Raw genomic sequence first — 24909 nt, forward strand, 5'->3', positions numbered from 1 at the left:
GCCAGTGCAGTCTGCTTTTGATGTTCTCCTTGCTCCGTCCGTCATTGGGTATTTTGGTACCTAGGTAGTGGAATTCCTTAACTTAATCTACTTCGTGATCAACATCCTGACGTTAAGCTTCTCACTCGTTTCACTTCTACTACTTCTCACTACTCTCATCTTTCTCTGATTCACTCTTACACCATATTCTGCACTCATTAGGTTGTTCACACTGTTCAAAAGATTCTGTAATTCTTCTTCACTTCAACTCAGGACAGCGTTGCCGACAGAAAATCTTATCATTGATATCCTTCCCCCTCGAATTTGAATACCATTCTTGTATCTTTCCATTATTTCCGTCATTGAATCTGCGACATATAGATTAAACACTACATTAAACAATGTTTTATACCCTTCTCAACATGGTCTTACTCTCTTATTGTTCCTATTTCTTTTTTCACGTTTTCTACCCGTCTTTCCATACAGCTTACCCCTATTTATCTCACAATTTACAACATCTTGCACCATCTGACATTGTCGACAGCTTCCTGCATGTCGACAGACCCTGCGAACGTGTCTTGATTTTCCTTTAATCTTGCTTCCATTATCAACCCAACATCAGAACTACCTCCCTGGTACCTTTACCTTTCCTAAAGCCAAGAAACTTCGATGCACAATCTGTTAACCTGATCGTGTGATAATTGTAGCGCATGTGGGCTCTTGCAATCTTTGGAATTGTGTGGATGATGTTTTCCCTTAAGTCTGACTATTTATCTCCAGTCCCATAAATGCTACACACCAACGTGAATAGACGTTTTGTGCCACTTCTTCCAATGATTTTACAAATTCTGAATCAATGTTGTCTATCTGTTCTGCGTTATTTCATTTTCTACTCCAAAGCTCCATGTGTAAACTGGATCCCAAATCTTTTCGCTGTAAAACTCCTGACTCTTCTGGTATCAAGTCACTAGACACGTCCGCCTCTTCATACAGGCTTCAGTGTACTCTTCCACCAATCCGCTCTTTCCTCTGCATTTAATAGTGGAATGCCCGTTGCACTCTTACTGTTACCACACTTCCTTTTAATTTAACCAGAGGTTATTTTGACTTTTCTGTAGGGTGAGTCAATCGTTCCAACAATCATTTCTATTTCGATTTCTCCACATTTCTCATACAGCCATTTCGCCTTAGCTTCCCTGCACTTGCTATTTATTTCATTCATAAGTAACTTGACCTTCTATATTCCTGAATTTTTGTACTTTTTGTTTGATCGATCAATTGAAATATTCTACTGATATTCATTTGTGAAAGCAAAGGAAGCTTCACTCCAAGTGTAAACGCAGCCAAAACCTCTCAGACAAACAGAAGCTAAACGATGTCAAAGTTGGCGTAAGGAGGGCTACGCGTGAAGCGTTCAGTGAATTCGAAAGTAAAAGTCTATGTACCGACTTGACAGAAAATCCTAGGAAGTTCTGGTCTTACGTTAAATCAGTAAGTGGCTCGAAACAGCATATCCAGACACTTCGGGATGGTGATGGCATTGAAACAGAGGATGACACGCGTAGAGCTGAAATACTAAACACCTTTTTCCAAAGCTGTTTCACAGAGGAAGACCGCACTGCAGTTCCTTCTCTAAATCCTCGCACAAACGATAAAATGGCTGACATCGAAATAAGTGTCCAAGGAATAAAAAGGCAACTGGAATCACTCAAAACAGGGAAGTCCACTGGACCTGACGGGATACCAATTCGATTCTACACAGAGTACGCGAAAGAACTTGCCCCCCTTCTAACAGCCGTGTACCGCAAGTCTCTAGAGGAACGGAAGGTTCCAAATGATTGGAAAAGAGCACAGGTAGTCCCAGTCTTCAAGAAGGGTCGTGGAGCAGATGCGCAAAACTATAGGCCTATATCTCTGACGTCGATCTGTTGCAGAATTTTAGAACATGTTTTTTGCTCGCGTATGATGTCGTTTTTGGAAACCCAGAATCTACTCTGTAGGAATCAACATGGATTCCGGAAACAGCGATCGTGTGAGACACAACTCGCTTTATTTGTTCATGAGACCCAGAAAATATTAGATAAAAGCTCCCAGGTAGATGCTATTTTCCTTAACTTCCAGAGGGCGTTCGATACAGTTCCGCACTGTCGCCTGATAAGCAAAGTAAGAGCCTACGGAATATCAGACCAGCTGTGTGGCTGGAATGAAGAGTTTTTAGCAGAGAGAACACATAATGTTGTTATCAGTGGAGTGACGTCTACAGACGTTAAAATAACCTCTGGCGTGCCACAGGGGAGTGTTATGGGACCATTGTTTTCACAATATATATAAATGACCTAATAGATAGTGTCGGAAGTTCCATCCGACTTTTCGCGGATGATGCTGTAGTACACAGAGAAGTTCCAGCATTAGAAAATTGTAGCGAAATGCAGGAAGATCTGCAGCGGATAGGCACTTGGTGCAGGGAGTGGCAACTGACCCTTAACATAGACAAATGTAATGTATTGCGAATACATAGAATGAAGGATCCTTAATTGTATGATTATATGATAGCGGAACAAACACTGGTAGCAGTTACTTCTGTAAAATATCTGGGAGGATGCGTGCAGAACAATTTGAAGTAGAATGATCATATAAAATTAATTGTTGGTTAGGTGGGTACCAGGTTGAGATTCATTGGGAGAGTCCTTAGAAAATGTAGTCCATCAACAAAGGAGGTCGCTTACAAAACACTAGTTCGACCCATACTTGAGTATTGCTCATCAGTGTGGGATCCGTACCAGATAGAGTTGACGGAGGAGATAGAGAAGATCCAAAGAAGAGCGGAGCGTTTCGTCACAGGGTTATTTGGTAACCGTGATAGCGTTACGGAGATGTTCAGCAAACTCAAGTGGCAGACTCTGCAAGAGAGGCGCTCTGCATCGCGGTGTAGCTTGCTGTCCAGGTTTCGAGAGGGTGCGTTTCTGGATGAGGTATCGAATATATTGCTTCCCCCTATTTATACCTCCTGAGGAGGTCACGAATGTAAAATTAGAGAGATTCGAGCGCGCAAGGAGGCTTTCAGACAGTCGTTCTTCCCGCGAACCATACGCGACTGGAACAGAAAAGGGAGGTAATGACAGTGGCACGTAAAGTGCACTCCGCCACACACCGTTGGGTGACTTGCGGAGTATAAATGTAGATGTAGATGTAGGTGTTTTCTTTGCAGTTACCATCCTTGTAGCTATGATTTTCTTTCGAAGTTCTGTTACTGCCGTTTTTACAGATGTACTTTCCTTTTAACTCAACTGTCTACTGAACTATTAACTACCGCAATATGTATATCCTCAGAGGTCTTCAAGGGTATCAGGTCGTTCCTTAGTACTTCCTCATCCCACTTCTTTGCGTATTGATTCTTTGCGACTAGTCTGTTAAGTTTCAGTCATCACAACTAAATAGCGATTTGAGTCTATTTCTTTCTCTGGGTACTACTTCCAATCCAATATCTGATTTCAGATCCTCTGACGGACCATGATGTAATCTAACTGATAGCATCTCATATCTTCTAGCCTTTTCCAAGTATACCTCCTCCTTTTGTGATTCTTGAACAAAGTATTCACTATTACTAGCTAAAATTTATTGCAGAACTCAGTTAGTCTTTCTCGTCTTTCATTCCTACTACCAAGTCCATATTTTCTTGTAACGCTTTCTGCTACTCCTTGCCGTATAACCGCATTCCAGTCCTCTGTGCCTATTATAGTTTCATCTCCCTTTACATATTGAATTAACCGGTTCAATATCCTCATATACTGTCTCCAACTCTTGATCTCCAGCTTGCGACGTCGGCACGTTTACCTGAACTATCGTTTTCGGAGTTGTTTTGCGGTCTATTCTGATGGGAACAACCCTATAACTGATCTGCTCACAGTAACTCACTGTCTGCCCTACCTTCCTAATCATGTCGAATCCTAATCTTGTTATACCATTTTCTGCTGCTGTTAATATTACTCTATAGTCATCAGACCAGAAATCCTTATCTTCTTCCCATTTCACTTCACTGATCTGCACTATATTCAGACTGAGCCTTAGCATTTCCTTTTTTAAATTTTTAGCTTCCATATAACTTTTAGACTTCTGACATGCCACGCTCCGAATCGTAGAATTTATCGTTTCATAGGTTGGTCGATCTTTTTTTCATGGTCACTACCCCTTTGGCAGTCCCCACCTAGAGATCCGAATGGGGGACTAATCCGGGATCTTTTGCCAATGAAGAGATCATCACGTCACTTTTCAATTACAGGCCACATGTCCTGTTGGTACACATTACACATTATGTGTCTTTAATGCAGTGGTTCCCATTGCCTTCTCTATCCTCCTGCCACTGATCATTGCTGATTCTTCCAACTTTTAGGGGGAGTTTCCCACCCCAAGGGCAAGAGACCGCGCCGAAGCTCTGTCCGCTCCTCCGTCCTCTTTGACAAGGCTGCTGCAGAGCGAGGGTGGCTTCTTACGCTGGAAGTTTTTGGCTGCCATTACCGATGATTATTATTTACAATTTAAGCAGCGGCGAGGTTCGAGCACGGGACTGAGGTCCTTTTGGTTCATAATCAATGGTGTTTGTTACGCCTAGACCACGGGTTGACTTGTGACAGACTATTGTAATGGTTTTGGTTGCGCCTGAAGATGCGGCTGTAAGCCGTGAAACCTGTATTATGGTCAATTAAAGCTAAGTTTCACCAGCTGTCAGGGATATTTTCATTTATCACAATGTCGTGTTAAACGTAGAGTATTGACGCCCTTTCATTTGATCAGTAAAAGTTATAGGTTACCACATCATCTTCCCATTTAGTTCCAGTTCTGTTCAGTACTAAGGTACTAAACGATGAAATCCAGTATGATCCGCGTTCCCCATCATGATATGCCTTCTTTCAATACTAATCCAAACCAGCATGATTCCGACTCGAAGTTATAAATGACATGGATATTAATTACGTAACCTCATTACACAACAGAAAATTTTTAACCTCATTTCATTATCTCCAACGATTTATGAAATACTGAATTACAAACTTTAGCGGTGAAATATCCGATATCGGAATTGAAGTGAACATATTTTCTAATTAACAATCTTTACTGCATACAGTGTATTGTTACGGCCAGCTTCTATGAACATATCGTGATATTTTTGTGTTTATTCTCTTCGGTGGGGGTCATCTAAATGGCACAAGTGGATTTTTGTGCCAGCGGTCTTCTGACTGGTTAAATGTGGAAAATCCGTTCATCTCAGAGTAGCACCTGTACCCAGCTTCTTCATTTATTTTGTGTTCTGTATAAATGTATTCACCAGCAAGCAACGGTGTTACCACCAGTAATGTGGTAGAAGTGACGTGTTCACGTGTTCTGTACTGAACCAGTGACGAATATGTTGATGATAGCTGAATAATAAACCAAACATGCAATTCATATAGAACTTCAATGGAGTGCGACCGTTCTGTTAATGTGCTTCTATGTAATACAACTGTAGTATTTGGAGCAGAATCTATCTCTCTGTGTGAGACTTTGCCTATAGAGGCCTAAGTAGTGGATGGGGAGGGATGTGATTTTTGTTATAATTTTTGCCCTCTAGCTCTGAAGTTAAAACGGGCTGTTGCAATCCTGATCAGTCGTGGAGACATAGTATTTTCAGACAAATACCCGACCAGGTTATAGTATGTCAGAAACCGTCCTAATTGGGAATATTTTGAGAATAAATTACTTTATTTGCCTCGTAACTCAGGAAATCTCCCAAAAACCTGATGAGGGCAAGCCTGTATCCCTGTAATATCACCTATTTTTAATTTAATCCTGGTACTCTTTGATCAAGACAAAAAAATTATAAGATAGTCTGTGTATAAGTGGAAATGTTCATGTACACACAAAGTAAAGTCCATGACTTTATTGAAATGTGCAGTGAACCACGTCGGTGCCAGTCGCACGTAGCGCGATCGACCTATAAAGGCAATAAACTTCGTGAATGAACCTGAGACTATTGTGAATTTTTGTGCGTAATGCAGTCTGAATTGTTTAATGTGTATACGTTCCTTACACCGTTTCGGGTACTACCATCAGTAGACGGACTCTTATAAGTGGTTAAGTTCAGTTTCAGTCATAATGAAACCTATTTTATTGTAACTGATACTGAACTCTAGTTTACGAGCTGTAACGTTTGATTTGATCGTCGTAGTATCCGCGTCGTCGCAAGAAATGTAGATGCTTTAAGAGATCCAGATGGCATTAATCATGTAGAAAGCTGCGATCGACTGTGACTGAGCATGTCTGTGGGATGCCTTTGTACCCTATACGTGATTTGCATCTGCCAACAGCAGAGAGAATATGATCCATACATCTGCTGCAGGATATAAAGTCCGCCTGTTACGCAAAACACAATTTTTTTTATAGGGGCCCAAAAATGATTCACCACCTTTATGGCATCGTCAGTGGGTATTCGTTATTTTAATCTGTAAAATGTGGATATGGTTGAAGTGTAACTAATCTATGAAAATTAGGCCTAGAATAGTTTTTGTTTTTGCTGTCATTAACTTAATTTTACTTTGTAGAGTTACACAGTACCCTTTGTACATTAATTTGTACTGTTACCCAATCACCTGCGACTAAATTATGTTAATTTGAATTAGGTTGACGAGTTAACACGTCGCTTTATACCTAAACGTAATATTGACGTGCAAAGATATTTCACGACAATATTTGCTATTACTTACATTTAGCTTTTACAAATCTATTTTCATCTGCAGTCCGATGAGTTGTTGGGAAACACACACAATCAATACACATATTTTGCATAACTTCGTTTGTAAATAACACTTTTCAACTTTGCGAAACGCAGCGTAAATGTTGCTCTTGTGTCTCCAGTCCAGTTGGTGTTGAGTTGTTTACAAGTACGTTTGATGCCAAATCTGAAATTTGTTTGATACCCACAAGATAAGAAAACTAAACAAGCACATGTGAACAGAAAAGAATTACACGTTACATGTATTGAAGACCTTGCACAACAACACGGAAAAACACAACACGCAGGAAATGACCAAATGCAACCTACAACACTGAATATTTCACAGAATAGGCGACATCCTAAAGAAAGGGGAGCTTCAAATAAAATGTAGCACAGACAACAGGATACAGTAAAAGCTCAGAACATAGGAAACACCCACAGGCACATCCAACACACTAGCCATATACGAACTTACATGCAACACATGTCGGTCACTACACATAGGGCAACCCTGCAGCAACTTTAAAAGCAGATATTCAGAACACCTCAGAGGTCCCATAGAACGTTGTCTCACTATCTAACAGCACGAATCCAGCCACAACCTGTACTATAAACTTAAAATAGAAGAAAACTGCCACAACAAAAGACATTGGCAGAGGCAAAGCAGATTATAAGCAACTACATACACTCTAAACTGATGCCCTAGGTAACATATGAAAGGAATTTACAGGGAAGATGACTGTAACAAACAAAAGCACACACACTCACGCATACACACATCCACGCGCGTACACACGCACTTAGGTACATGTAGAGAGAAGAAAAGTGAACAAAATTCAGCTTGTGCGCTACGGTTACTTGAGAAGAGCGAACGCTAACTGGGACTTTCACCCTATGCATTCACAATATTGGAAACTACACTCCTGGAAATTGAAATAAGAACACCGTGAATTCATTGTACCAGGAAGGGGAAATTTTATTGACACATTCCTGGGGTCAGATACATCACATGATCACACTGACAGAACCACAGGCACATAGACACAGGCAACAGAGCATGCACAATGTCGGCACTAGTACAGTGTATATCCACCTTTCGCAGCAATGCAGGCTGCTATTCTCCCATGGAGACGATCGTAGAGATGCTGGATGTAGTCCTGTGGAACGGCTTGCCATGCCATTTCCACCTGGCGCCTCAGTTGGACCAGCGTTCGTGCTGGACGTGCAGACCGCGTGAGACGACGCTTCATCCAGTCCCAAACATGCTCAATGGGGGACAGATCCGGAGATCTTGCTGGCCAGGGTAGTTGACTTACACCTTCTAGAACACGTTGGGTGGCACGGAATACATGCGGACGTGCATTGTCCTGTTGGAACAGCAAGTTCCCTTGCCGGTCTAGGAATGGTAGAACGATGGGTTCGATGACGGTTTGGATGTACCGTGCACTATTCAGTGTCCCCTCGACGATCACCAGTGGTGTACGGCCAGTGTAGGAGATCGCTCCCCACACCATGATGCCGGGTGTTGGCCCTGTGTGCCTCGGTCGTATGCAGTCCTGATTGTGGCGCTCACCTGCACGGCGCCAAACACGCATACGACCATCATTGGCACCAAGGCAGAAGCGACTCTCATCGCTGAAGACGACACGTCTCCATTCGTCCCTCCATTCACGCCTGTCGCGACACCACTGGAGGCGGGCTGCACGATGTTGGGGCGTGAGCGGAAGACGGCCTAACGGTGTGCGGGACCGTAGCCCAGCTTCATGGAGACGGTTGCGAATGGTCCTCGCCGATACCCCAGGAGCAACAGTGTCCCTAATTTGCTGGGAAGTGGCGGTGCGGTCCCCTACGGCACTGCGTAGGATCCTACGGTCTTGGCGTGCATCCGTGCGTCGCTGTGGTCCGGTCCCAGGTCGACGGGCACGTGAACCTTCCGCCGACCACTGGCGACAACATCGATGTACTGTGGAGACCTCACGCCCCACGTGTTGAGCAATTCGGCAGTACGTCCACCCGGCCTCCCGCATGCCCACTATACGCCCTCGCTCAAAGTCCGTCAACTGCACATACGGTTCACGTCCACGCTGTCGCGGCATGCTACCAGTGTTAAAGACTGCGATGGAGCTCCGTATGCCACGGCAAACTGGCTGACACTGACGGCGGCGGTGCACAAATGCTGCGCAGCTAGCGCCATTCGACGGCCAACACCGCGGTTCCTGGTGTGTCCGCTGTGCCGTGCGTGTGATCGTTGCTTGTACAGCCCTCTCGCAGTGTCCGGAGCCAGTATGGTGGGTCTGACACACCGGTGTCAATGTGTTCTTTTTTCCATTTCCAGGAGTGTATTATGTACAAACGAAATTCGGCAAAATACGAGTAGTGTTTCCATGTGGTGCTCTACAGCTCATGGGAAACAGATTGAAAAGGTTGACCGAAGCAAAATGTAAGTAATCACAAGTATAGTCACGAAATATCTTTGCACAAAAATTACGTTTGGATGTAAAACGACGTGTTAACTCGCCAACGAAATTTAACATTATTCAGTTGTAGATGACAAGCCACCATTACCCGATAGTGTACAGTCCCACATAGCCCTATAATAGTAAATTAACATAATGGCTACAATAAACTAAAACTGTTTTTAGTTCCAGCTTCCGTAGATTAATTAGAATTTAAAACATGTTCACATTTTAAAGATTCGAATGAAGGAAACAAACTGATCATGGCACAAAGGTGCTGACCAAACAAAATCTCTACAGTATTTCCTGAAACTAGCCCAGATATCCAAAAAAGGGCGGCCACGGAGCTTCAGTTGGTTTATGAAGAGAGAGCAGATATAATGAATTATTACTTTTATTTACTTAAGTAAAACATGACTACATCTTATATGCAGTAATTTTTTTTCTATTATGTTTTTGACGCATGGTGAATGCAGTTTAAGTTTTTAATGTGACGTAATTACAGTTTAACAATTTTTCGATTGTTTTCCTTTACCTGTACGGTGAAACTTTGCTTCTTGCCACGTTTCGTGATTCTAGGTCAACGGAAAGTGCCCTATAGGATTTAATAAGTGAATTTACATGTATAAAAATATGTGACATAAATCACCATATCTGTTAGCTGAATTGCCTTACAATCTTAAATTTTGTCCGTCGACAAGGGGGCAGAAGCCTTAGTTTTTGATATAAATTTTATCTTGTTAAGTCAACCCATTCCCGAGAAAAAAAGGGGTTTTAACAGACGGACAGACAAAGTCGGGTGACTACTGGCAAAAGAATTACTATTTTGGCATTTTTCCTTTACTTGCACTGTTAAACCTGGCTTCCTGGCAAATTTAATGAGTGTAGGTCAACGGGGCATACCCTGCAGGTTTTAATTACCGAGTTTGCGAGTATTAGAGTGTTGATATAAATGTACGTACTTTTTGATTGCACTGACTTAGAAGCTTAAATTTTGTACCCCATCAAGGAACTGTAGATATTAGTATAGGAGGTAAATTTGAACTGACGTAAAATAACGGGATCTTAAAAAATGGACGGAGAGACGGACAAACAAACGGTTAAAAAATGACAAAAATATTTTTTCATGGGTTATAATTACAAATTGACAATTTTCGAATTTTTTCTTTTGCTTATACTATGAAAACTCGCTTCTTGTCAAATTTCGTGATTCTGGGTCAACGAGAATTTGATGAGCGAGTTTGCGAGTACCCAAATCTGTGACATAAATGGCTCTATCTTTTGATTAATTTGACTTGGAAGCTTAAATGTTGTACACTGTCAAGTGGCCGTAGATCTTAGTATGTGACATAAATTTGAATGTTGATACGCCTATCCGTTCCTAAGAAAAGCGTTCGACAGGCAGACACACGAACAAGAAAGCGATCCTATAATGGTTCCGCTTTTACATACTGATTCAGGTACAGAACCCTAAAACAGTGTTTTGCATTACAGGCAGGCCTCACATCCACAAATTTTATCCGGAAACACGGCCGGTTTCAGACAAGAAAAACAAAATAATAATCCATAGTGAAACGTAGCACGATCGGTAACTGGCACCACGTCTCCTGGAACACGATCTTTGACCTGCACGGACAGTGCAGGAATGTGCGGCAACGGGCTGGCTGTTTGTTCTACTACCCGTGTGACTTCATAGTTTCTCGGACTGAGCATCTTCCGGACACGAAAGAGGTGCACTGTTTCTCGTCCCACAGTACTTAAGATGCTCGGTGAGCTACATTTAGTTCGTTGTGCCGAGGCCACGCTACGTCATTCGGAAAGACAAATCTTGCTCCCCGCTGTTATCGCGATAATTTTGACTGCTTAGGTTCCTACGCACGGTTGTCTCGCATCTTCTATATTGGACTCGGCGAGGCCTCTTATTGTGGTTCCCTGTTCCTGTGTCTGACCAGGCGATTCGAGGAGCGTAATTTGGAAATGTGTAGTAAGTTCTATGGGACCAAACTGCTGATGTCACCGATCCCTAAGATTACACTCTAATTAATCTAACTTTAACTAACTTATGCTAAGGACATCACACACACCCGTGCCCGAGGGAGGACTCGAACCTCCGACGGGGCCAGCAGCGCGAACCGTGGCAAGGCGCCCTTTGACCGCGCGGCTACCTCGTGCGGCAAAATGAAGGGGTGCCAACGGCACCCGGTGTTCCCAAGCGGTCACTCATCCAAGTATTAACCGGGGCCGATGTTGCTTAACTTCGGTGATCGGACGAGAACTGAAGAGCGTATCGCTCGTATGAAAACTTAATAGCTTTCTTTGGTAATTGTCAGAGAATTGTAATTTGATTGTGTGTTTTCAATTTTTGGGTTATGTAAATTTATTTTACGTTCTTTGCATCACTATTCCTTTGTTTTTTCTTGTTTCTTTCCATCGTACGTTGCGCACTAAATTGCAAATTAATTATTTGGAGCCCGCAAGCTTATGGGTCTTACAGGGGCAAATCTTGGTGCATGTACTTTGGTGGGTTACACTAATAAGTGAAGCTTGCGTTTAACGTAGGTGAAGTCGTAGGTGAAGTTCACCAACCAACAGTTCGCGTCTACCTTCCATCTATGTTCCTCCTCCTTCTCTTCCTCCTCCTCCTCACCGCCACTCCCCTCTCCCCTTCCCCCTCCCCTCACTCCCCCCGCCACGTCCTGCGCGACGGCTAAATATTTACCGTGTCCACCTCGAGGCGTGATTTGAAGCTGAATCTTAGCTGGCCGCTTCCTTACGGTCAGGTGTAAGTGGGGTTAGATGTAGATGCCTTGGCCAGTTACCTTATAATCTTCTAGCTACTTCTCACAACTGTTTGTCTACACTGCCAGCGTGTAATTTGATGACTTAAATTTTTACTCGTTAACTTAACAGTTACTTCTTAGCTCATCAGGCTGTCATTGTATATTATGCCTTGGGGCGTGTACCCACTAGATGGTCAGGAAACGATTAGCGTGGTGAGCTGTGAATCGGGCTTGCCCCAAGTAATCACTCTGCCGTTCGTCCGAACAACGTTGTCTGATGCTTGGTGTTTTAATTATGCTTGTTTTCTTTTAATGAACTCCTTTAAAGTGAACGTGATTTATTTGTTGTACGAGGGTTGGAACTTTAATACTGGCAACTATCTATTTACATCTCGTACAAATTAGATACGTGTTTCAAAGTTTTACAGACCTTCAAAGTAGTCACAACCATTGTGTATAACCCGCTGCCAGCTATATGGAAGTCGTAGGAAACTCTTAGCAGTGCCAGTTATGTTGACAGTTCGAGTGGCCCGGTCTATTTCCCGACGAATTTGTAGCAGCTCTGAAGTCAATACCGTGAAGTGTTTCCTTCAGTTTAGAAACTGAGTTAAACTCACGAGGGCTTATGTCAGGGGAGTGCAGTAGGTGGTATAGCACTTAGCACCCCCATCAGTCAAACAAATCGCTAAGAGCTTGCACTGTACGTGTTTGAGCATTGTCTTGCAAAATGATGGTCAGGTCCTGCAGAAAGTGTCATCACCTCTGTCTCTATGCTGTTCATTTTTGGAACACAACCTACGAACAGCTTAGAAACAGAAGTGCTGACACTTTCTGCAGGACCTGACCATCATCATTTTGCAGGACAATGCTCAAGCACGTACAGTGCAAGCTGTTACTCATTTGGCTGACTGATGGGGCTGCTAAGTGATATACCATCAACTGCCCTTCCCTGACTTAAGCCCTCGTGAGTTCAACTCAGTTTCTAAACTGAAGGAAACTCTTCATGGCATTCGCTTCAGAACAGCAACAAATTCCTCGGGCAATAGACTGCGCCGCTCTAAATGTCAACACAATTGGCACTGCTAAGAGTATCCTACGACTTCCACACCTTCCCTGACTTAAGCCCTCGTCAGTTCAACTCAGTTTCTAAACTGAAGGAAACTCTTCATGGCATTCGCTTCAGAACAGCTACAAATTCCTCGGGCAATAGACTGCGCCGCTCTAAATGTCAACACAATTGGCACTGCTAAGAGTATCCTACGACTTCCACATCGCTGGCAACGGGTTATGCACAATGCTGGTGACTACTCTGAAGGTCAGTAAAACTTTGAAACACGTATATATTTTGTACGAGATGTAAATAAATAGTTGACACTATTGAAGTTCCAACCATCGTATTTTGGTCAAACCACATTTATTGTTTGCCTCTTTTGAAGACGATTTTCCTATCATGTTATACTTACTAGAGCACACTGTTATTTGAAGCATTCTTGTTTCTCGTACTTAATCATTTAAAATAACGTTGCAGGAGATGGTTTTATGCAATATCACTAATTGTTCTCATATTACATTATTTAACTGAATGCTTTCACCTCCATATATCAAGGTCATGTTGACCTAATTAGTAAAGTTACTGTTCCTAAGGAGTGTTGATGAAAATCTTGATACCTATAATGTTCAGTCCTTATTTTTCTCGTAGTGTGTACCACAAATAGCTCTATAGCTAGGCGTTATGACCTCCACAAAGTTATCTTAATCGGACTACAAAATAGATCTTCCTACAAAGATGACGCAGTCTTACATAAGATGCTAAAGTAAAGCGCTTTACACGTTCTGTCCATCCAGCTGCGGCCAGTAACGTATCAGCAGAGCTGACTGTGTGACGGCTCGCCACGGCTGTGCAGTGCTCAGCCGTCGAGATAAGACTGTCCGCTGGTGGTCGGCGGGAGCCCGGACGCGGCAGACGCATGGTGGCCGCACCGCAGACGCGTTGTTATCAGGCTTTGTCAGGGAGCTTGTCGCTCGGCCGGCGATCCATCACGGCCGACGTGCGGATGGACGCAAGCGGGCGTGACTGTTTGGAAATGTAGCCGGTAACTGATGGGGCGTCAGGCCGGGCACCTCCCTAAGTGATGAATACGGCGTGCCGGCGCCAAGGAGGGCCGCGGCAGGACCGCGGTCTCGCCGCCGCTGATCGCGTATTCACCGCGAGCGGCCCATCGCCGCCAGCGCCGCTGTTGCCCTACCGCAGCTCGTGTTCAGGTCATTACCACTACACTTTATGAAAAGAGAGTAAGAGGTAATGTAGACAGCTACCGATGAATTTATTTGCTACCACTATTTCGAGCGTTTTTGAAAAATCCATTTACACTGAAGCGCCAGAGAAACTGATACAAGCATTCGTACTGAAATACAGATATATGTAAACAGGCAGAATACGACGCTGCGGATGGCAACACCTATGTAAGACAACAAGTGTCTGGCGGAGTCGTTAGATCGGTTACTGCTACTTGTAAGGGGTCCGTAGGCCCTTACTATAACTTTGCACTCGGCACAGGTCGATAGGGCGAACAATCGATTGTGAATGTTGAGAGAACGGGTATCGAGATGCGCCAGAGTGGTTGGCGGCAATGGTGTGTGTGTGTGTGTGTGGAGGCCATTATTGAAATACAGGGTCTTTAACCGAGAAGGGTGTCACCATCGCCGTGGCTAGACCCCTAAATAATGACTTAATACCGGGAAAGTGATGAAGTATCATTATGAAAGTGATCAGTGACGTTACTAGTGCCGATATTTGGTTTCGCGTCTACCGCGCCGGCCTAACCTTGGATTGCAGGCCGGCCGCAGTGGCCGTGCGGTTCTGGGCGCTACAGTCTGGAGCCGAGCGACCGCTACGGTCGCAGGTTCGAATCCTGCCTTGGGCATGGGTGTGTGTGATGTCCTTAGGTTAGTTAGGTTTAATTAGTTCTAAGTTCTAGGTGACTGATGACCTCAGAAGTTACGTCGCATAGTGCTCAGAGCCATTTTTGGATTGCAGTGTTGAATGCAGTGATGGATTAGCGTGTGACGATAATGGAAAATGAAGAAAGCCTGTGCTGAGATTAGCCGTAATTAGATATGTATGACGAAGGCAATGGCTGTCTCCTTTTTGTGTTTTGAGAAGAATATAAGTTCGTAATTAATAAAACTGTGTTGGTGTTCCCTATTACCAAACATTCAATATTATAGTATTGAACAGGACGAACTGGAAAGTAACAACTTCCGTAGCAGTGAATTCCGATTACCAGCCCCATTAGGTTCATGGTCATGTTAATAATAAATATTGGGCTGCTATTCGATCAGATCAGGTCGGCATAAAATGCGGGGGTGTTACATACTACAACGGCAGGTTATCAAGATTTAAGTGTGCTTGCACGTCGTGTTGTAGTCGGCGCACGAGCGATGAGACACAGCATCCCCGAGGCAGTGATGTAGTGGGTATTTTCCCGCACGACCGTTTCACAAGTGTACCGTGAATTTCAAGAATCCGGTAAAACAACAAATCTCCGACACCGTTGCGACCGAAAAATGACCCTGCAATAACGGGACCAACGACGACTAAAGAGAATCTTTCGACGTGTCAGAGGTGCAACTCTTCCGCTATCTGCTGCAGATTTCGAAACTGGGCCAACAACAAGTGTCAGCATGCTAACCATTCAAAGAAAGATCATCGATATGGGCTTTCGCAGCCTAGGACCCAATCATCTACTCTTGATGATTGGTCGACACAAATCTTTCGCCTCGCCTGGGCGGTCAACACTAACATTGGTGTGTTGATGACTGGAAACAAGTTGCATGGTCGGACGAGTCTCGTTTCAAATTGTATCGTGCGGGTGAACGGGTACGTGTATGGAGACAACCTCATAAATCCCATGGACCCTGCATCTCCGCAGGGGACTGTTCAAGCTGGTGGAGGCTCTGCAATGGTGTGGGGCGTGTGCAGCTGTAGTGATATGGGATCCCTGACATGTGACACGTACGTAAACAACCTATCTGATCTCCTGCATTCATTAACGTCCATTGTGCATTCCGACGGAGCTGAACAATTCCAGTAGGTCAATGCGACACTCTACACGTCCAGAATTGCTACAGAGTGGCTCCAGGAACACTCTTCTGAAGTTAAACACTTCCACTAGCTTCCAAACGCCTCAGACGTGAACGTTATTGAGCATATCTGGACTGTCTTGCAACGCGCAGTTCAGAAAAGGTCTCTATCCCCTCGCACTCTTACGGATTTATGGGCAGCCCACGGGGGCTCTACGCGATATTAGGCAGGTATACCAATTTCTTTGGATCTTCAGTGTATAATATAAAATTTCTTGTCACAGTCTCAGTTTGGTTCAGGAAGAATTGTTAGCAGAAAATGGAATTTACTCTTGTATGTGCGAGGCACAAGCAGCACTGAACGTTAATATGAGGGCAGCAGGTATTTTCGTTGATTTACCGAAAGCATTAGATTTGACGCACTATTCACTACTCTTGCATTAGCTGTATCAGTGTGGAATTACAGAAAAAGCTTAGCATTGGTTCCCCTTATATTTGGAAAGCAGAGTGTAAGGTGTTCTCTGGTATCAACAAAGAAGAAAGACATCTCAGTGACACGGGGTCCGGTTCTGGGTCCATTGCTTATCTTGATATACATCAATGATCAGCGAATAAAACTGACAGATGATTCACACTTTTCTCTTTGTATACGATAATGGTTCAACTGTGAAACATGTGCAATGTACTTTCAAATTAAAGACCTAACAGGGTACTCGGTTACGTCAGCAAATGGCTTCCAGGGAACGGAAAACGTTTAACTACAGCATACCGGAAACTGCAATGCATAAACACGATACACACAAAAAAATTACAATGCACACCATAAGATCTACAGATGCCAGGAGCATGCATACATGCCGCAATTTTAAAATCAATACCAGTGTGCTTTAGACCCTTATCGTTCTCAGTGCCTCAATTGGTAGACACACATCCCTTAGCAAAACAACACATTGTTCAATGTCAAAAGACAGTTAGGTTTTGGAATAATGAACTCGTGAAGCGACGCACCATGAAGGATTACCTGAAAGGAACGGAAATCAGTAGCTGTAATCCACATATTGGATGATTTATTGAAAAAGAGAAACCTTCATAATTTGAGCAAGTCAATAATGCATTGGTCCATCTCTGGCACCTATACAAGCGGTTATTCGGCTTGGTATTGATTGATAAAGTACTTGGATATCCATCTAAGTGATATCGTGCCAAATTCTATCCACCTAGAGTGTTAGATAGTTAAAATCACGATGTGGTTGTGAAGCAAAGCGCCTCGCATCATGCCTATTCAGATGGGACATAACAGAGGTGATTGGCTGTGTACTGTGAGTCACGCGCAAGGCAGGTGGGGTCAGATGGCTCGAGTATATGTAATTTCTATGCGATATGATAGAGGTCATTAGCTGACGAACACTGTTTGAGCTACAATCAAAATACTTTCAGTTTTATTTCATGTTTTGTTTTTTAATTTTCTAATTTTTTATTAATTACTACTCTTATTGCGTTTCGTTATGAGAGTGAAACAAGCTGTGAATGTGAAATACCGTTTCATGTAAAGTTTTTATACCAAAGGGTGTAAATTTTAAGTTGACAAACCAGAATAACTCGAAAAATATATTTCAAGCCAAAAAAATGTGTAGAATCCATAGTTGACTATTTTCGAGGGGGACATCTGCTGGTGCTAAAATTAGCCCATCACCCCAGCCCCCTGGGGGTGGGGCGGGAGGCAACCGTAAAATTTCAAACTGAAACCTCTATATGTATTGCAGAATCAGATGATACATAAAAAACTAGGTACATTTGTCTTAAGCATTTGTTTTTATTCTTGGTATTTGGCGCTGTAATTCAAGGAAATCCATGTTCTCATTTTTGCGTGGAAAATGGTTACGGATAAATAAAAATACTTATTTACTTCGTAAATTTGATTCGCTAAAACTAAAACTCTCCCTCTCTCCCCATAGGGTGGGGTTTGAGAGAGGGGTATTAGGGTTTTACAAATGTTGACTTATCCGAATCTGCGAAAAAATTAATATTTGGGTCAACATTTGTAAAACTCTAATTCCTCTCTCTCAAACCGCACCCTATGGGGAGGGAGGGAGAAATTAAATTTTAGCGAATGAAAATTTGCTAAGTAAATAAGTATTTTTTATTAATCCGTAACCATTTAACACGCAAAAATGGAAACATGGATTTTCTTCAATTACAGTGCCAATTACCAAGAATCAAAACAAATGTTTAACACAAAATGTACGTAGTTCCCATTTGAAATTTTAAAGTTGCCTCCCGCCCCACCCTAGAGGGCCGGGGTGGCGGGCTTATTTTAGCGCTAGCAGATGTCCCCCTTAAAATAATCAACTTTGGATTCTACACACTTTTTCATATGAAACTTATTTCTCTAGTTATTCTGGTTTTCAACTTAAAATTTACACCCTGTATACAGTGAAGTAATTAGTCACGTGAGGAGTGTTCGAGAATGACGATTGTGTTGGTCATTCGTACCGGGGAAATTAACAAACTATTTCGTCCGTTTATGGTACTATGGAAATGAGATTACGATTTCGGAAAAGTAGTTTCGTTAAGAGGGAATTAATCACACATTTTTGGGTTTTCAAAGTTTAGTTATGTTAATTTACTGTACTGATTCAGTGAAAAATTTTGTTCGCTTCTGTATACATGTGCGGAACTGAGCAGGCTTGATGCTGGTTTCCGATTGGTTGTCAAGTTTCTCAACCAACCCGAAATTAATCATTATCCCATTTTTTGCGAACTAGAAGCTTCTTTTGTGCAAAGAACTGAGTAGATTCGGGGCCTGGACCTAATAGCCATCTGACCTATAGATATGTGCTCCGCTGAAAATTATTAATATTGTGATATTTCAGTATTGAAATGTTTGAGAAATGCCGTAAAGTTTGGAAAGCAGTTCGATAAAGTGCAGTGTGAATTTGAAGCATTTGGTGACATTACAATACGTAAATGCCCCTTGTCGTGTTGTTCACTCGCGAACTTGAGCAATTTGTTCCGTGAGACTGTTTTAGCAACATGCAAGCGAGGAGTTCTGTAAGAAATAATCCGTTTGTAACCTTTCGGTAAAGGATTACAACAACCTGGAAACGGTTATGAATGATTTGTGCGTGTGATGGTTCAAATGGCTCTGAGCACTATGGGACTTAACGTGGAGGTCATCAGTCTCCTAGAACTTAGAACTACTTAAACCTAACTAACCTAAGGACATCACACATATCCATGCCCGAGGCAGGATTCGAAACTGCGACCGTAGCGGTTGCGCGGTTCCAGATTGAAGCGCCTAAGCCGGCCGAAGTGGCCGCGCGGTTCTGGCGCTGCAGTCTGGAACCGCGAGACCGCTACGGTCGCAGGTTCGAATCCTGCCTCGGGCATGGATGTGTGTGATGTCCTTAGGTTAGTTAGGTTTAACTAGTTCTAAGTTCTAGGGGACTAATGACCTCAGCAGTTGAGTCCCATAGTGCTCAGAGCCATTTGAACCATTTTTTTGAAGCGCCTAGAACCGCTCAGGCACACCGGCTGGCTTGTGCGTGTGAACGTTTCAGACTTTATACAGCATAGAGTAAGGCTTGGTAGCGTCTCGTGTATGCAAGCTTATCGTAACAGAGTGAAATGTTATGCACATAAACACTTTTAACTGTTCCTCCCACCGACAAGACAATTTTAGTGCAACTTGTGGTTACGAAATGTGTACCTGTTTTTCTATAGAGCTTTCCGGCTGAGAACTGCATTTCAGTGATTTCAGAAAGGCGTGGGTCTGAGAAGAGATTCATCCAAGGTGACTCGAACCTTACAATGCACAGTGTCGGCGCAGTTGTAAGGCCCTGCCCATAATGTTTCAAACGTTCTCTATTCCGGAGCGATACGGCAATCTTGGTGCCAAGGTAGGGTTTGGCAAGCACAAACATTAGCAGTAGAAACTCGCCATGAAGGGCAACACAGAAGGTTGTAGAATATCACCGATCTAATGCTGCACTGTAGGGGTGCCACGGATGACAACGAAGGCGTCCTGCTATGAAAAGCAAAGGAATCACAGACCATTAATCCTGGTGGTCAGGCCGTATGACGGGCGACTTTCAGACTGGTATCCCAACGTGTCATCGCTGTTCGGCGGGGTTCCATTAGAGGCGGGACTCATCTCTAAACACACCAACACTCCAGTCAGAGATGCTCCAGAAAGATGACGTTTCCGGAGACACTCATTTAGGAGAAACCTATCGAATACGAGTTCAGAGTCTTTGTACTGCATACCAGCCATCACGGTCTCGTTTTATACACAAAAGATAGACTTTTGGACAGTATCGCTGTGACATTCGGACTGTCAGAAGCGAGAGACACTAACTGCGCACATGTAAATTGATCTCATTATTTTTTTACTTTACACATTCTACACGAGTTCGTTATTCCTAAACATAACTGTCTGGTGGCACTGAACCATCTATTGCTTTGATAAGGGATGTAGTCTAACAATTCAAGCACTGAGAACCGCAAGTGCCTAAAGTACACCGTCATCGACTTCAAAACTGTAGCGTATGTGCATGCTTCTGACATTTTTTGATCTTATGGTGAACCAGGATTTACCATATCGGATACCCTACAGTATGTACATAAATATTCGCGAAAACCAGTCTCGTAGATCTGTCGGACGCTTATTTCCATATGGGCCCAAAGTAAAAAGTTTGGTTTTGTTGCTCTGCGCTGTTTAATTCTTATCTAAGGTTGACAACATAATTTAGTCGCTACTTGATGTATGTAGCAATAATAGTTCATAATCGGAGATGCTTTATCTGAACCTCCAGCCAGAGAATGTGATTAACGAAAATGATGACACAGAGAACCTTTCAGTGTTGTAATAGGTCATAATTGGGTGTTTCATGGATTTAGTAACTGTTATTTATGTTCTGATTTCAGTTTCACATTGACTACAAACTCTACAACTTTGGAGAGGCACTTCTTTTACCAGCCCATGTATGGAAATTTTGTGAATTAACATTAATAATAAATATAACCTTAAATATTAATCTTTCATAACGTAAGTGGGTATTTTAATTTCTCATAGGAAGTATGGCATGTTGAGATTTGATTAACAAACATTTCAGATGTGTGAGACAGGTAGTTTGTCTATAAATATGATTTTCACGAACGTCTACTTTTTTCAATACTTTGTTTCTGTGCTGTGGACTCTTACGGGTTCTCAGCGCCACAGTTAATTCTGTGCTTCAAATACGTGTCTTCCAACCACGTAAAGATCTGCGGCTATGAATTTGATAAAGTCAAAATGTCTTGCCCCCTGAGTGCCGCAAGACGTTAGAACATAGTGAGACGTGGATCCTTATGTCGCTCTGGGCTAGAACATGTGTATCGGGAGAATAACTCACGTGTGCACAGTGACAGATGGTCCGAAGCGGGTTCAGTTGAGTGTGTAGTTATAATTTTCATCTGCCAGTGGACAGTAGAGCGCAGAGACATTCAAGAAATAGAACAAAGAGAATGTTTTTGTGAATTGTTCTGTTTATTTCTTGAAGGCTTTAATGTTAATTATGTTTGTACAGCCTTGAAAACGCATTTAGTAGTGTGAATGATGCGTGAGTGCGGTCTAGAGTAAATATGTAGATCATTGTTCAACTGATGAACGCTGAACGAAGGAAGGCTAATTCGAGTGGAAATGAAAATAGTGGGTCGTGCGTGGGTCATGTTCGTGCCATCTATTGTTTAAAATCTTGTTTTTACCGTTTGGCCGCCTCGTCATTGTAATTTCAATTACTGGTGTTACTGAATTGCTCTCCTGCCTGCCCGTGAGTGGCAGCAGCACCGCGTATCGATATTAGCCCTGCCGTATTATCTTTGCTGAACGGCTATTACTTCCCGGTCGTCGTGTGTCGTGGGGGGAGATCGGACCTGGAGCGGTTGGGGTTTGAACGCAGCAGAATTGCAGTCGGGACGTAGCAGCAGTCTGGGACGGAGCGCTGGGGAGGCGCGGACAGCCAGTACTCGCCGACCGCTCTAGACCCAGTGAAACGCCTGCCCTAGCAGCGCAGAGCGGATTAGGTTGCGGAAAGGCCTTATCTTGACTCTTTCGCGCAAATGGGCAAGACAAGAACATTAATTTAAGACACATTAAAACTCGGCTGAAGGCCACTCATCAACCAAATAACTAAAACTCAAACAAGGAAGTTACTATGTAACAGAGACGGAACGGCGCTCCGAAGTTTCCAAGGGTCGGCCTGGCATTGCAACACTAACGCCCGTTTAGGCGAGACAGGCAGCCTGACCAACAATCTCTAAATCGGAAGGCAGCCCAACCGACAGACAGCCGACGAGCCGACGAACTAACCAACTACCTGATTTCTGTCACCAGACCAAACGGTTCAAATGGCTCTGCGCATTGTGGGGCTTAACATGTGAGGTCATCAATCCCCTAGAACTTATAACTACTTAAACCTAAGGACATCACACACATCCATGCCCGAGGGAGGATTCGAACCTGAGACCGTAGCAGTCGCGCGGTTCCAGACTGTAGCGCATAGAACCGCTCGGCCCCCGCGGCCGGCACCCGACCGAAAGCACTACAACCAAGATGCCAGCGAGGCGATGAGACCAGTAACACTTGCCTTCAGATATTGGTGTGTTAATAAGCCAAGGCAAAAAACTAGTGACCTACATGAGCATCTCAACGGCTGTGGAACTACACGCCGCGGCGGACAGCATCAACACTGTAAGAAAACACTCACTCGCCGCTCTGTCGCAACCGACCAAATGGCTACTGCAGTACGCAGACAGCATTACAGCATTTAAAGCATTGCTCAGTCGAGCTGACACAGGGTGCACAGTGTTGCACGAAACACTGCCACAAGATGCTCGAACACTCGTAAAACGAATCACTGATGAACAACTAGAACAGATCACAGGCGGACACACACACCAAACCGAAGGACGGTCGGTGACGAAACACACGTCGTCTGACCAGACGACCGAACAGCAACGAAACAAGGTCGTTGCCTCTCAAACCATGTGTGTCCGCAACGGTCGGACGAATATTGCCTATCTGGAGCTCGCTGCTGCTCCAACCCGACTCAACCCGATGTCCATCGGGAAGTGGGAGACACGGCGATCCGGGAACACTGGATCGAGCTCAGTCATGCAGAGGTAACTCTTGCCCATTGGCCACGACGTCCCCGCACAAGAAGGAACCGAGCCACGTCTAGCAAGATGACACAGTGACTAGGCACAGGAACGGTCAAAAGACAGGCAGGCAAGAGAGCAATTCAGTGACACCAGTAATTGAAATTAAAATGACGAGGCGGCCGTACGGTAAAATCAAGTTGTTAAGCAATAGATGGCACGAACATGAGCCACGTGCGGCTCAAATAGTTAATAACGTAAAGTATAAACAAAGTATCAGGATGTTAAATATTTATTTCGGGAAAAAGTACGGTTCGAAAGTGTGTTGTTTGTTAATTGGCTAGTCATGAAAAGCGCGGACTAAAGCGGGAGAGTGATGATTTTCTATTGGCCTTAAAGAAAAGTGACCAATCAGAACGGAGTATTCTTCGTGTGTCTTTTCTGTTGGAGATATAGAATGCTTACAGCAGTCTAAAGAGTAGGAGCCCAGCCTTTCAATGGTACGGTCGTGTGTAGTATGAGCTCCGAAGGAAGTTATAATTTGCCGGTTTTAGTTTTGTTACATGCTTCAAAAATGTTTTATAGTGAAGGCATATTTATTCCGGTGTTTTTTGTTTTTGGAAAGTATGGATTTTTTAATATAATTTTGTGTGTGAGAAAAGACAGTAATTGCGCATGGCATATTGAGCAGAACGGTGACTAAAAACTTGAGTGCATTAGACACTGATAAACTTAACAGTACGGCGAGAATCTCCATTTAAGAATAATCCGTGCTTAGTAGCTGTTCGGATTTCGGGAAATCCGTTACCATAAACTTGCTAACGTGAATGAAAGGGTTTGTGCATGACTGTGTTAATATCAGCACGGTCTTGGCAGTGTACGAGTACACTATCAAGGTTCACAATATGACGAAGGTTTACCAGTATTTCCACCTTTCATTCAAAATTAAGACCTTTTCCAGATTCTTGGAATAGTTACATTATATGCAACCTGATGCGAGTTGCAGTACGGTAGGTTTCTGCTCGGCTTTCCTGCCGGCGATCTGTAACAACGAATTCACAGCTAGGTGCAGGTAAAGGATGAAAGGAACCACGCCTCCGCAATAATACAACTAGAACTTGGGTTCTGTGACGTGTGTTAAACAAATGTGACGTACCATAGGAAAGTCACGTAAAGTTATTTAAATTTTGTGTTCAGTTGCGTGGTGTCCACAATGAATGAAATACAGAAATTAGATTTTTTGCTTTCATGTTTTTCTGTAATAGGTAAGAGTAACTAAGTTGAGCAGTGTGGTTAATTGTGGTCAAACGAGTACGAGAATCCACAGGGAACATCTGCTAAGACAGCAACAAACAAGAATATTATCATTTCAGAAAGTATAACAGTAGTTCAAATATTTTCTCTGGTTTCAGTGTACAATAAAAACTATATGGAGCCTATTAAATAATTAATAGGCGTCCTGAACCTGGAAAAGAAGGAAGGAAGGTTAGACCTTAACGTCTCGTCGACATCGAGGTCATTATAGAAGGAACACAAGCTCGGGTTGTGTTCGGGTTGATGAAGGAAACTGGCCGTGCCGTTTGAAAGGAACCGTCACAGTATATGCCCGATGCTGTTTAGGGAAGTCACGGAAAACTTAAAGCTGGATAACCGGACGCGGATTTGAACTATCGTCCTCCCGGATGCTAGTCCAATGTGCTAACCCTGCGACACCTTGCTCATCTGG

General features: G+C 43.4%; 1 protein-coding gene across 1 annotated transcript in view; it reads right to left on the reverse strand.

The window, feature by feature from the left end:
• The window catches only part of LOC124779068 (ionotropic receptor 75a-like), a 134388-nt gene extending 120456 nt beyond the window's left edge, over positions 1-13932 (reverse strand). The window contains exon 1 of the mRNA XM_047253685.1: positions 13765-13932. Within this exon, the coding sequence (XP_047109641.1) occupies positions 13765-13932 (168 nt within the window). The remainder of the gene's footprint in view (positions 1-13764) is intronic.
• Positions 13933-24909: the final 10977 nt, after the last annotated feature.

Source organism: Schistocerca piceifrons, chromosome 1 (assembly GCF_021461385.2).
Source record: "Schistocerca piceifrons isolate TAMUIC-IGC-003096 chromosome 1, iqSchPice1.1, whole genome shotgun sequence".
NCBI lineage: Eukaryota > Metazoa > Arthropoda > Insecta > Orthoptera > Acrididae > Schistocerca > Schistocerca piceifrons.